The sequence below is a fragment of the Echinops telfairi genome, unplaced genomic scaffold (assembly GCF_000313985.2).
Source record: "Echinops telfairi isolate 266 unplaced genomic scaffold, ASM31398v2 ScPeMD7_7400;HRSCAF=8409, whole genome shotgun sequence".
NCBI classification, from domain to species: Eukaryota; Metazoa; Chordata; class Mammalia; order Afrosoricida; family Tenrecidae; genus Echinops; species Echinops telfairi.
Genome location: NW_022111300.1, coordinates 49223509 through 49238106, shown reverse-complemented (window position 1 = coordinate 49238106; position 14598 = coordinate 49223509). Strand labels below are relative to the sequence as shown.

Sequence of the window (14598 nt, the reverse complement as noted above, 5' to 3'; positions counted from 1 at the left end):
GTATAGATGTGCTCTACACAATTGATCTATGTATTGTGATGAATTTTATGAGCCCCAATACATTGATTTTTTTTTAAATTAAAAAAAAAAGAAATATTATCAGTAGGGCATAAACCCCACCTATAGGGACCAAACCAATGACTGCCAGCCTTTAGGAAGAAGTAGCCCATTGTCCTTAACAGCAGGGAGTGGGCTCCACCTGTGGTGGGCCCAGACCTTAATCTGGCAACTGACTGCCTTCAGGGAGGTAACTTGACAATTATTAACCATTCGCTGCAAGCAGTGTCCTAAGTCTCACATGTATTAGAGGGAGATGACTTGAGCGAAATCTTTCTGTTTCCCACAGGAGGGAGGGGACCAAAGAAATGGTTCTTTTGAAGTGGCCAGTGATATACTTTCCTGTGCCTTTTGTTTTCCCAAAGAGAAAAGACGCTGCCATTTTCCTGCACATGTGCGTGTGGGTCTGTGTGTGTCTGTGTGCGGGTCTTTCGAGTACAGTTCTCTTGTCCCACATCCTCTCTTCAGGTCCTCCACTTTGCTGATGTCACAGGAAGCCCCTCATCAGACGCTGCAAAAGGGCAGGTGAGTCAAATAGCTCTAGGACTGAGTGGCCTCAGATCTCCATGGGGGGGTCAGGGTGAAAACTGAGGGAAATGTCACAGAAAGTGTGAAACATCCATTTGGGGAGGTATTTTGGGGTAACTAAGGTAAGTTTATAGGGAGTTGTTTCACATTTTATGTCATGGATGGTTAAGAGATTTCCAAAAGGAACCCAGAGTGGTTGGCTTCCTGTTTTTGGTTTACAGAAAGGTAGTCAGTCTTGTACTGAAGAGCCAGAGCAAAGGAGACAGACATTCTGGGTTCGAATCCCAGACATTCTGGGTTCGTCACTGCTCTGAGCCCCAGGGAGTTCCTTCCAGAAGCCCAGCAGTCAGAAGAAGAGCTGCCCTGAGACACCTGCAAAATTCTCCGAGTCCTGAGTTTGGCATGGCTCAGGGTCAGGCTGGAGTCCTGTTGGCACAGTAGATTAACTGTTGGGCTGCTAACCAAAAGGTCAGCAGTTCAAGCCCACCAGCTGATGAGAGGAAGAAAGATGAGGCTTTCTGTTTCTTTGAAGATTTACCACCTCAGAAACACACAGGACAGTTCTACTCTGTCCCATAGGGCCACTATGAGTTGGAATTGACAAGATGACCGTGAGATTTTTGAAGGAGTCAGGTAGATTCCATAATAAACAACAGTTCTACTGGGAACACGAACAAGGGAACTTCTGGAATACAATCTACTTATAAGTAGGGGATGGCTGTTAAAAGAAAAATGGCCACGTGTCTGCTCTCAATTGGAACTTTTCTGAGAAACAAGAATAGTCCTAGGGAAAGTCAGCTACATATTCTAGTCAGCTAAGCTTTTTTATTTTTCTTTCATTTTAAAGAACCAAGATGGAAAATACCTAACCAAAAATACTTAGGAAAGTTCAAACTAACCCAAAGGCCACAGATCCATAAGCTTAACGAAGCAGCCCTCACAGAAGTTCCTCTTTTATAAAACCCACATTCTACCCATGATGCAAATATCAACCAGTTACCGTGATTCCCACATGGGGAAAAAACTGGTTAAAATAGAACCTGACAAGTCAATTTCTCCCCAAAGGAAACTCCCTGGCAGTTCTGAAGAGCTGACTGCTGTTCTCCAATAAACCCTGCCCACCAAACAGCTAAAAGGAATCAACTGTCTTTCGAACACTGCCTTCAGGAGAGACTTTTGGCCAAAGTTTTACCGTATGGGTATAAGACCCATTTCAAATCCGAGAGCATCTGTTAAGTACCTACCACATGGCAGGAGCCAAATTTACCCTGGGGATTTATGTAAAGAAAATATGGAACAGACATCCAGGAGCTCACGGTCCAGAAGCAGGCACCCTCAAACTACGGCCTGCGGGCCACATGTGGCCCGCCAAGGACATTTATCAGGCCCACCGGGTGTTTTTGCCCTGTTTGTTTTTCACTTCAAAATAAGATATGTTCAGTGTGCATAGGAATTTGTTCATAGTTTTTTTTAACCTATAGTCCAGCCCTCCAATGGGTCTGAGGGACAGTGAACTGGCCCCTGTTAAAAAAGTTGGAAGACCCCTGGAGGTCGTGAATGACCTAAGCATATAACACTCATGACACTAATATCACTGTCATTGACTTCTCTGAACCACTGATTCTCTCCCAGGAACTCTTTTGGCTCCTGGGGGAACACTGGGCAGTGTCTGAAGACAGATTCTATTTGTCATAACTGGGGTGAATGGGTGCTACCGGCATCTAGAGTGTGAAGGCCAGACACGCCACGAGGCATCCTGAAATGCCTGGCAGAGGACAGCACCTCGTAGCATGAGGCCATTGTGCCATTTGTATCAAGGACTAGAAATTGTGTTCTCAACAAAATGAACTAGGAAGATAGCAGAGTGTCAGATCTTCCTCCATGGAGCAGCTTGAGCATGTCCCATCCAGCTGTATGGCAATGCCTCCCCCAAGCACCCGGAGCACATGCTGTCCTTCGCTCAGGGTGCAGCCTTGACCCAGGAGGAAGTCCGAGTGAATGTGAATTAGAGGATAACATCATTGAAGGGTGTGGCAGGGTTTCATGTCTCAACATAATGATGAGATCTGACCTGTCGGTAAGCAAGCCATGTTCTCAGTGGCTGCTAGGAGTGAGATATGGTCCTTGCTCTGAGGAATGTGGAGTTTGGCTGGGAGGCTGGGGCTCTCCATGGCACCTATGAAAGGATAGTTCAGCAGCTGAAAGCATGATGCTCATTAGGAGTTCGAAACAGAGAAGACCATGTCGGTTAGAAGGAGGAGCTTAAACACCAAGTGTCAGACCAACACCCATAGTCAGGGAGTAAGGTCAAACAAAGGTTGACCGAGGGTTAGATATGGTTGGGTGTGATATTTACCTTGTCAGGGTAATTCAACAAGCTTCATGTTTGCTGTTGGCAGATGGCGAAAAAAGAGAATGTGCATTCACAATTTCGAAAGCTTCTGACTGAACTAAATAACCCCACTGATGCATATGCGCTGACCATTGCCAACAGGCTCTATGTAGAACAAAAGTATCAGTTGCTTCAGGTAAGTCTCATGGGACTTTCCAACCTTCTCACCTGCTTCCTGGGTCCTACAGAGGAGAGGGGGTCAGAGAAGTCCAGTAGATTCACTTGGGAAGGACTTGCCCAGGAGCCTCAGGCCCTCATACACAATGCTACCCCACTGGAGGTCACTGTAGGAACCCTCACGGAGTAATGAGTTGGGCATTGGGCTGAAAACCTCAAGGTGAGCAGTTCCAACTCACCAGAAGTTCCTTGGGAGCCAGTTGAAGCTTTCTGTTCCTGTAAGGATTTACAGCCTCAGGTACCCCAAAGGGCAGTTCCACTCGGTCCTGTAGGCTCGCTATGAACAAGAATCAGCGGGCGGGAGCTCTTGGGTTGGTGCTGGCAGTTTGAAACCAGTCAATAATCTAAAGATTGATGCTTTGAACCTACCAAGCAGCTCTGTGATGGAAATGCCTGGCAAATCCTCCCCTGTAAAGATGGTGTTGTGATTGTTGGAAACACTCAAGCCCATTCCAACTCATGGCCACCCTGGAGGATAAAGCACGGCTGTGTCATCGGGTTCACAGCTGAGCAAACCCAATGGAGCATTTCAGCTCCCGAACACATGGAGTTGCCTTCAGTTGGCATTGAGTTGATGGTAATGGCCTTTTGGACTATCACAGAACTGACCAGGAAACCTACCCGTGAAGTATGGATTTGAGGTTATCTCATAAAGTCAGAGAGGAGGTTGGGGAGTGTCACTAATGCACCAGCACCAATTAGGGTCCACAGAAACTGTGTAAAATTTGGTGTGGAATGATTCGAGAAATATGTAATAATTGGAATATTGATGGGATGGGCCTCCTTGAGTGTGGCTTGGGAACACTGGGTAATACTGGGAACTATTGACTTCCCAGGTGGAAGAGATAAGGCAAGATGAGAACGTTTCAAATGACCAGTGAAAAGTGCTTAAGCCAACCATCCTTTTGGGCCTTTTGAAGCCCCTTCTCTTCCTGCCTTTTCTCCAGATGTTACTGCCCTTTAGTGTTTCTTTCTCATGCCAACCTTCCCTGTCCTTTCATGCTAATACATCACATCTTCATAAACATGTGCACAGAGCATTAGATAATCACTTGCCCAGTCTTGAAGCCTGTTTCCTATATCATGTTGGGATTTGAAACCATTTAATTTAGCTCCACTGATCCATTTGTTACTCTTTTCTTTCTTCCATCTCAAAGAAATACTTGGATGATGCTAAGAAATTTTACCTGTCCGGTGCAGAAGCTGTTAATTTTGGAAATGCTGCAGAAAAAAGCCGAAAGGACATAAATTCCTGGGTGGAAAAGCAAACACATGGTAGGTGAGGGTGGATTGTTCGTCATAGAAGCTTTTCTTAAGCACCCATTGCAGGTACAACTCTATGCTTGATGCTGCGTGTGGCCCAGGGCTGGGGTTGGGAGGACTGTGGAAATGGATGCTTCAGAGTCCAAAGGTTGGGCTGAGCAGAGAGGATGGGGAAAGTCCTGAAGATGGTGGGGATCTGAAAAATAGTGGGGAAAGACAAGGGGATCGCAGGATGGCAGTCACATGGAGAGAAGGTGCACATGGCTGCAGGTGACAATATCTTGGTGGCTCCCCAGTCTCTTCTAACACTCATCTTGGATTCACATCTTTTTCTCAAAATCAGAGCCTTCAGTTCTGATTCTGGATCCTTTAAAGAAAATGTTCAATAAATTCATGGCCATCTGATCAATTCCTACTCACAGAGACCCTATGGGACAGAGTAGAATGGCCTCTATGGGTTTTCGAGGTTGTAAACCTTATAGGAGTACAAAGCTTCATCTTTCCGCTGAAGAGCTGCTGTGGTTTTGAACTGCTGACCTTGCAGTTAGCACATGAACATACTACTGCTCTACCAGGAGGTTAATTTCCCTCTGTTACACAGAAAACAAGCAATTCTCCTGTAAATCCCTCTTCTTGCCATCTGTCCTTTGGCCCCTCACATCTCTCTCCACATGCCAGCAGGTACCATCAACGCTGAAAGCACAACAGTCTCCATCGTGGGGACACATGTACATGTCCACCATCTGTTATGAACCAAACTTAAAAGAATTCATGATGAGGTCGATGATATCAACCAGCAGTTAAGTTCTCTACTATGAGATCAAAGGGTGGTGGTCCAAACCACAAAAGACAGAACAGGCGATCTGCTTCCATAAAAGTTACAGCCTTGAAAATCCTACAGAGCAGTTCCACTACACACACACACACACACACACACACACACACACACACACACACACCCTGGGCTACCCTAAGCTGAAGAAATCAACTCAAAGGCAACTAACAACAGGGGCAGAGAGTCACAAACTTCAAGTAGTAGGAAGACACCCACCTTCCCAAGGGAGTGGTGTCTGACAGCAAAGGGCATTTGTTTCAGATGATAGATTTCATACTATGAATCATTTTTTCAGTATGTGGTGAAATCACAAATCTTTCCCATCACAATCAGAAGTGACTCTTAGAGTCACGCCGAGGGATTACTCTCACCTGGCTAGCACCATGAAGAAAGGTACACCAGGGACACTGTTGGCTCTTGAGTTCCTAAAGTGGTCAGTTGGGTGAATAATCTATAATCAGTCATGACCACTTGCAAGATATCTTCCAGGAAAACCATGTATAGCTTGCATGGCAGATCAGTGTAATCCTTTTCTTCTTGTTTTTTAACAGGAAAAATCCAGGACCTGTTCCCTGAGGGCTCCCTCAGCTCGTCCACGATACTGGTCCTGGTGAATGCCATCTATTTTAAAGGGCAGTGGGACCGTAAATTTAATAAAGAAATTACAGAAGAGGAAAAATTCTGGCAGAACAAGGTCTAGTCTACATCTTGCTTACATAATGTAATGTAGCTATGTGAACTTGGGTGTTAACTTGACGTTCACGCCTGATAATGCACACCTGTAGGTTGTTGTTGTTGTTGTCATTGTTGTTGTTGTTAGGTGCCTTATAACCAGTTCTGGCTCATAACTACCCTATCTGTGTACAACAGGAAAAACCATCGCCCATTTCCTCACCATCTACACAATTGTTCTTAAGTTTGAGCCCATTGTTGCAGCTACTGCATTAATCTATTGTGCTGAGGGTCCTCCTCTTTTTGGCTGCCCCACGACTTTGCCAACCATGATGTCCTACTCCAGAGACTAGCCTATCCTGATAACATGTCCAACGTACATGAGATGTAGTCTCACCATCCTTGCCTCTAAGGAACATTCTGATGGTACTTCTTCCAAGATATGTCTGTTTGTTCTTTTGGCAGTCCATGGTACTTTCATGTTCTTCACCAACATCATAGTTCAAATGTGTTGCTTTTTTTTTTAATCCCTGATCATCCTTATTCAATGTCCAACATTCACATGCATATGAGGCGATGGAAAATACCATGGCTTGGGTCAAGCACACCTTATTCCTCAAAGTAACATCCTTGCTTTTCAACCCTTGAAAGAGGTCTTGGGCAGCAGTTTGACCCAGTGCACTGTGTACTTTGATCTCTTGATGGCTGCTTCCCTGAGCATTGATTGTGGGTCTAAACCAGATGAAGTCCTTGAAACTTCAGGATTTTCTCTGTTGATCATGATGTTACCTATTGGTCCAGTTGTGAGGATTTTGATCTTCTTGACCTTGACTTGGAACCCATACTGAAAGCTACAATCCTTGATCTTCATTGGCAAGTGTTTCGTGTCCTGCTCACTTTCAGCAGTCAAGGTTGTGTCATAAGCATATCGCAGGTTGTTAATAGGACTTCCCCCAATCCTGGTGCCACATTCTTCTTCATGTAATCCAGTGTCTCTGATTATTTGCTCAGCATACAGTATAGTGAGAAGACACGCACTGATGCACACCTTTCTCGATTTCAAACCATGCACTATGCCCTTGTTTTGTTTGCACAACTGTCTCTTGATGCATACACAGGTTCCACATGAGCACAATTGTGTTTTCCAGAATTCCCATCTTCTCAAGGCTAAGCACAGTTTTTAATGATCCATAGCGCCCAATGCCTTGGTATAGTCAATGAACCTTCTGGTATTCTCTTCTTTCAGCCAAGGTCTATCCGACATCAGCAATGATAGCCTTGGTTCCACATCCTCTTCTGAGTTCAGCCTGAACCTCTGCCAACTCCCTGTCAATATCCTGCTTCACACGTTGTTGGATGATCTTCAGCAAAAGTTTACTTTCATGTGATATCAGTGATATTGTTCTATAACATAAGCATTCTATTAAATCATCTTTCTTTGCAATGGGTGCGAATATGGATCTCTTCCAGTCAATTGGCCAAGTAGCTGTATTCCAAATTACTGGCGTAGATAAGTGAGTGCTTCCAGTGCTTCATCAGCTTATTGAAACACTTCAATTAGTATTCCATCAATATATGGGGCCTTGTTTTTGGCTAAGTATAGCTTGGACTTCTCCTTTTAGTACCACTGTTCTTGCTCAAATACCACCTATTAAAATGATTGAATGTCAACAATTTCTTTTAGGTATGGTGATTCGGTGTATTCCCTTCATCGTCTTTTGATGCTTCCTGTATCACTGACTATTTTGCCCATAGAATCTTTTAATATGTAACTTGGGATATTTAAGGTTTATTGTGTCAACCTGGCCGATAAGCACATGTGGGGTTAATTGAAGGGTGGAGAGATAAATGGCTCGGTGAGCCTAACCTTTCTAGTTCTCAGGTCTCTTGCTTTCTAATGGTGAGACCAGGGTGCAGGTGCCTTAGCCATTTCCCTGCGTCAGTTGGCGAGGATCACTTCCTGCAAGACATCAGCCCTGGGTGCTGGAGAAACCATGTGGAGCCCCCTGCCAGAACTGGGATGCTTACGCGCTGACTGATCTGGCTTTCCTCCTGCAGTCGGTGTCATTGGGTGTGTTTTGTGAGATGGAGGAGGACTTTGTAGATCGGTGTCAGATATGGGCTAATGTTGGATTTATGGCCTTGGACAGCACTGAGTTGGGATGCTTTCTTAATGTACACTTACCCTTTATATGAAACTCTCTCTTATATATCTATGAGCTTCTGTGGATTTGTTTCCCTAGTTTACCCAGACTAACACATTATGGCACCTCTAGGCTTGAATTTTTTCTTGAGTTTTTCAGTTTACTATATGCTGAGTATGTTCTTCCTTTTTTATTTTCTAACTCAAAATGTAATGAACAATTGGTAGAGAGTGGAAAATCTCTGATGGTTATTTTGTTGTTTGTTTTAGTTGTTGTTATTGTCATCTTGTTGTGACGTCATTTGCTCGAGAGTTCTTGAAAAAAATGTTATGCACCACCGTAACCAAGAGTAACCTCAAATTGTCATTCTAGAAAACACTTATAGAATTTACACTTGGGAAAAATGTCGTATATGGACATGGACAATGAAAATCGATATAGCAGCACGATTTAGAAGAAACGATTCTGAACTTTTTTTAAGAGTTAGGCTTTGCTTCCTCCTGGTTGTATGACTTGGTTGAAGTTTTATTTCTTGTCTGGCTGATCTTTGAGGCTCTCTTGATGGACCAAGAAGACATCTTGGTCCCTCGGTCTCAAGTTCCCTTGTGACCACTTAGGAGGAAAGAATACGGTGGTATCACAATAATATTAATTGTTTTTCAATCTTATACCTCCCTTGGGTTTGTTTGCTTGTTTGTTTTATCATATTTATTTGTTATAGGACACGAGCAAATCTGTGATGATGATGAAGCAAAGAGAGTCCTTTAATTTGGCCTTCCTGGATGACATGCAAGCCAAGATCTTGGAAATCCCATACAAAGGCGAAGACCTCAGCATGTTTGTCCTGCTGCCGAATGAAGTCGATGGACTCCAGAAGGTAAACCTCCTCCCTGACTTTTCAGTCTGCGGCCTGGTTCCCTGCTGGGACTGAGATGCTTGTGTGGGCAGTTCTTTGAACCAATACTTGCCAATTGGAAGTGGTAGATGGCAGAGCTTAAATATAGACTATGCCACTGCTTCTCTGCACAGAGCCTGTGGGAGAATTGTTAAGGGAAACCTGGCACAATACAACAAAACCACCCTGAAGTAAACATTACACAAAGGTTTAACACGCTCGGCTACTGATCAAAAGATTGATGGTTTGGGTTCGGCTGGAGGCATCTCAGAAGAAAGTGATCTGGTGATAAATCACCACAATGGAGCATCGTATGAGGCATACGGGATCCGCGGACACATGGCATCACCATGGGTCAGGATCAAGTCAATGAGCACTGATCATCACAGTCTGATATGGAAGAATGTGTGCGAATAGTAACTTCACAGAGGCCATCAACGTTCTGATGGAAACCAGAATGAAATATGTGCACACGCATATGAAACTTCGCAGCCTTAAGAACCTCTGATATCATTCAATCTCGGAACTAAGCCTCAGGGTTAGGAAGCTCATGAGGAAATGGTGTGCATTCACCAGGAAGCAACACCAACCAAATTAAGAGTCTGAGGGGGTGCCACCACAAGGTTCCACTCCTTAACTCAGGGTGGTTTAGTGAGCAAGTAGATAAATGGGTTTATTTTCAATGCCCACTATTTAGAAGTATTCTGACCAAAGAGCTCAAAAATCATCCTGTGCCTCCATCCTGGGACACCTAGTACAAAATAAAATGGATGAGTAAAATTCTCCTCTTAATATTGTTCTGTTATTGTTGCTGTAACGTTAAAAAGTATCAGCAGGATCTGGCATGTGAAAGACACTCCAATGGCGCTGCTGAATTGGCCATGAGACACCCAGGTGGCACCAGCTGATAACTTTGGAGACGGGTCGTCCTGGGGGCAGTGATATGGCCACGTGTATGAAGAACCATTGCAGTGTTCATATTCTGGGTCCGTGGCCTCCGTTATCACACATTGATGCTCCCAGTCCTGGGGTTTTATCCTAAAGCAACAAGTCTACATCAGGCAAACACTTTTGGACCAAACCCATTTCCTAAAGTTGATGTCAACATGTGGTTATTATTCGATGCCATCAAGTTGGTTCCATCTCAGAGCAACCTCAGGGACAACAGAAGGAAATGCCATCCTGTCCTGTGCCCTCCTCACCACCATAGCCATGTTCAAGGCCATCATTGCAGTCACCGTGCCCATCCACCCCGTCGAGGGTTTCCGCTTTTTCACTGTCGCCCCACTTTATCAGGCGTGATAACCTTTCCCGGGGATTGGTCTCTCCTGATAACATGTCGGAAGTACATGCGACAAAGTCTCGCCATCCTCGCTTCTAAGGAACATTCTGGATATACTTCTTCCCAGTTGGATTTTTTTGTTCTTTGGGCAACTCACAGTAGCCTTAAAGGGCAGCGTAGACTGCCCTGTGGAGTTTCTAAAACCGTAACCTTCACAGCACTTGACTGCCACATCTTTCTCCCCTTAAGCAGTTGAGTTCGAACCACCTATCTTTCAGTTATTACTCAGGCACTTAACCACTGTGCCAAGAACCAAACCCGTTGCCACCAAGTCGATTCCAACTCAAAGCGACCCCATATGACGAAGTAGAACTTCCAAAAAGATTTCTAAGACTGTCGTATTTGCAGAAGCAGTCTTCCACATCCTGTAAATTTTATCCACCAACCTTTAATTAATAACCGATCACTTAACCACTACAGAAACATTCAAAACAAGTAACAAGGATCCATCTTAGCATTAAAGTGTTTCGAATAGGACCTGGCACACACAGAATGTTTAATAAACACTAGTTGCATAAAATTTGGATTATGGTGTTGGTGAAGAACATTGACAGTACCTTGGACTGTCCAAAGAACAAACACATCTATTGAAAGGAAGTTCAGCCTGTATGCTCCTGAAAAGCCAGGACGCCAAGACTTCATCTCCCACACGCTGGGTGTGTCGTCCCGGGAGATCTGTCCTCGGAGCAGGGCATCGTGCTTGCTAAAGCAGAGTCAGCAGAGAAGAAGAAGCTGCTCAATGAAATGATGAACCCAGAGCCTGCAATGATGGGCTCAGACGTTCCAGCGGACACAGCGCATTCATGAGGAAGGTGCCGGGCCAGGCTGTTGTGTCGTGACAGTGTGGCTATGAGTTGGGAAGGACTCGATGGCAGCGAACAGCAAGTGATGTACATTGAATAGCAGTGTGATGATATTGGCTCAAAGCAACTTAGATGTAACTGAGAGTCAGAGACAGCAATGTGGGGAAAGTTTACAAATATGTCATGGAAAAAGGAAAGAAACAAATAAGGGCAAACTCTAATTGCATGATTTAATATGTTTATGTATGTATATATGCACAGGGACAATAATAAAAAGAGGCAACATTAAAATGAATAGTGCAGTCAGTACTCGGTGGCATAAGGAATAGTGATTATAGAATTCATGATTTATAAAATAATTCAATACAAGGTCTCTTTGTACCCATTTCCTAGGGTTGCCATAACAAAGTGTCACAAGTAGGTGACTAAAAAGATCAGAAATTTGTGACTTCACAGTTCTGGGGCCAAAAGTCCAAGTTAAGGTGTCTGTAGGCTATGCTATCTTAGAAGGCCCAAGAAAGCATCTTCAACCCCTGCTTCATCCAGCATCTCATGTCCCCTTCTGGTGCCAATCCTTGGCTACCTCGCCTGTGGATGCATCACTGCAGTCTCAGCCTCTGTCCTCACATGACAGTCTCCCCTCAAGTTTGGTCGCATTCACAGGGACTTGGGATTAGGACTTTAACTAATCTTTTCAGGGGCACGTTATTCAACTCAGAACGTTTTCCTGTGTATAGGAGTGGGTTTCCAAAAGTTCATGGAAAATTAGAACTAAAAGATCGGAAATTTTCCATAAATTTGTTGAAGCCCTTCCGGGTACACAGGCATCATAAAAATAAAATCATAGATAGCATATAATACATACATAATACAGAAAGAAAACGTGTTATATGTAGTTGTTACATGTTTGTTTTATAATGTGTGTACATGTGGTGTGTATATGTGTACATGATGTGTACATTTATAACATGTATATATTGTACATGCAATACAATAAGATCTTATTGCATATGTATACAACATATATATATATATGCTTCATTTTCAGGACTGTGGCATATATGGTTATGTACTGGGCCTACTAACTGCAATTTCAGCACCAAGCTCTCTGCGGGAGAAAGATAAAGCTTTCATTTCCATAAAATTACAGCCTTAGAAAACCAAAAGGGTAGTTCCGCTTTTCTGTAGGGTCCTTCTAATCAAAACCACCTTGATGGCAGGGGTTTGTCATTAAGAAAGAGGAGAGGGTCTGTGCAAAAGGGGAAGACCCTCAAGAAGATGGAATGACACAGTGGCTGCAACAATGGGCTCAGACGTAGCAGTAATTGTGTGGCTGTCATAGGACCGGGCAGTCTTTCTTTCTGTTGCACATAAGATCACAATGAGCCCGAACCAACTCCACAGCACCTAAAGACACTTGCATCAGACATTCATCTATCTGGAATGAGCCCTCCGTATTTCACATTGATCATTGAAGGCTTTCCACCGCTTCAATCCAATGCAGTGTTGTGTGTCCATAAATACTCATGTCTGTCCCTTTTTTCCATTGTTACAGATTGAAGATACACTCAGTGTAGAAAAGTTTCTGGAGTGGACAAGCCCCTCGTTTATGAAGAAGACCAAAGTGGACTTGAACTTGCCCCGGTTCAGAGTGGAGGATAAATACAGCCTCAGCGCCATGATGATAGCCCTGGGCATGGTGGACGCCTTCAGTCCACAGGATGCCGACTTCTCCGGCATGACAGGGCGCAGGAACCTGGTGCTGTCGAAGGCCCTCCACAAAGCCTTTGTGGAGGTGAATGAAGAGGGGACTGAGGCAGCAGCCGCCACGGGCATAGAAGCGGTCCCAATGTCCTTACCCTACTATGAACCCTTCCACTGCAACCACCCTTTCGTGTTCTTCATCAAGCAGAAGAAGACCAACAGCCTTCTCTTCTTTGGCAGAATCACTTCCCCCTAAAAAAAAAAAAAAGAAGAGCTCGGTTTTGTTGCAGTAAAATTAGTTCTAGAAACTATGGATTCTCCTTCACTCATTATCCTTTTCAATCCCTCCATCAACCCAAAGAATGTAGAGCTTAAAACAGTAGATCGGTCTACCTCTGTCTTCACACACTCACAAACATTTTTGTGTTTGGGGTTTTCTTTTCTCCCATGAACATTCCCATTGGAACAAAATACTGGGTTTCAAGAAAAGATAAAGGACTCTTTCAACACTACATCTGCTCTTAGGAGGAGCTCTGTTGATGTGGTGGGTTACAAGTCAGGCTGCTAACCTCAAGTTCAACAGTTTGAAACCACTCATCGCTCCGTAGGAGAAAGATGATGCTTTCTACTTCCATACACAGTTATAGTCTCAGAAATCCATGGGTGGAGAGGGGGCCCTATCAGGTCGCTATGAATCAGACTCAACTCAGTGGCAATGAGTATCTGCTCTTAAATTTGAAACACGATTCTTAAACACAAAACAAATAATTACATGATTCTTAAATGCATTACCCAGACTACTTGTTGCTTACCTTTATTTTCTTTCTAAGCAGACTACCAGGGTTCCAGCACACAGGGAGAAGGCAACTTGGAAATACATCAACCATGTAGATAGAAAACTTCACCACAAAGGTAGAAGAGGATGAGGCCAGAGAAGTAGTCAGAGGCCAGCACCTGAAGGATTCTGAAGTCAAAGATGGCTTTCAGCCAAGCTACAGAGTGGCCTAGATGGGAACAGTAGCAGCAGAGGGGCACATGCTCCTTAGTCCAAGCAGCCAGAGGAAATCAAAGGGCTACCCATGCCCTGGGGGCGGGGAATGGGGTGGGGAGGGGAGAGCTCTGAAGGCAAGAGGGGATGGGAAAGAAGGAGGCCTGGGAATGGTCAGGACCAGAACAAAGGGGGAAGACCATCATCCAAGTCACCAAACGAAATGTGTGTGAATTGTTGACTGGAAAACCAATTTCTCAGTGAATTTTCACCCAAATCACAACATAAAGTTGTTCTTTTGTAAGCAATAGGAATTCATCATAGGTTTTGCTGGTGGTTGGTTTTTAAAGAAGGGAACGCCATGACCGGATGTACACCTTGGAGAAGCACAGCTGCCTCAAGTCATTAGAAGAGTTCTCTCAAATGAACCCCAACTCATGGCATCTGCAAGACTCTCAAGTAGAGCTGCACTCTGTAGGGTTTTCACGCCAACATGAGACACCAAACGCAGTGCTATCGAGGAGACCCCACCTCTGAGCAACCTTCTAGGACAGGGTGGAGGTGCCCCTCTTTACAACGGTAGAAACCCTCACCTTACTCCTGAGAAGCGGGTGGTGATTTCAAATTGCTGACCTTAGAGTTAACAGCCCAACAAAACTCCTTGTCATCGCCATGACTTGTTGAAGGAAGATTTCCAGGCCTTTATTCCAAGGCACATCTGGGTAGGCTTGAGCCGCCAACCTTTCTTTCCCCTAATGCAGCGGTTTTCAATCTGCGGGTCACGACCCCTTTGGGGGT

At 44.4% G+C, this 14598-nt stretch overlaps 1 protein-coding gene across 1 annotated transcript in view; it reads left to right on the top strand.

The window, feature by feature from the left end:
- The window catches only part of LOC101638461 (serpin B3), a 15322-nt gene extending 2254 nt beyond the window's left edge, over nucleotides 1-13068 (top strand). The window contains exons 2-7 of the mRNA XM_004703128.1: nucleotides 526-582; nucleotides 2985-3113; nucleotides 4312-4429; nucleotides 5804-5946; nucleotides 8790-8945; nucleotides 12664-13068. Of these exons, the coding sequence (XP_004703185.1) occupies nucleotides 526-582; nucleotides 2985-3113; nucleotides 4312-4429; nucleotides 5804-5946; nucleotides 8790-8945; nucleotides 12664-13068 (1008 nt within the window). The remainder of the gene's footprint in view (nucleotides 1-525; nucleotides 583-2984; nucleotides 3114-4311; nucleotides 4430-5803; nucleotides 5947-8789; nucleotides 8946-12663) is intronic.
- Nucleotides 13069-14598: the final 1530 nt, after the last annotated feature.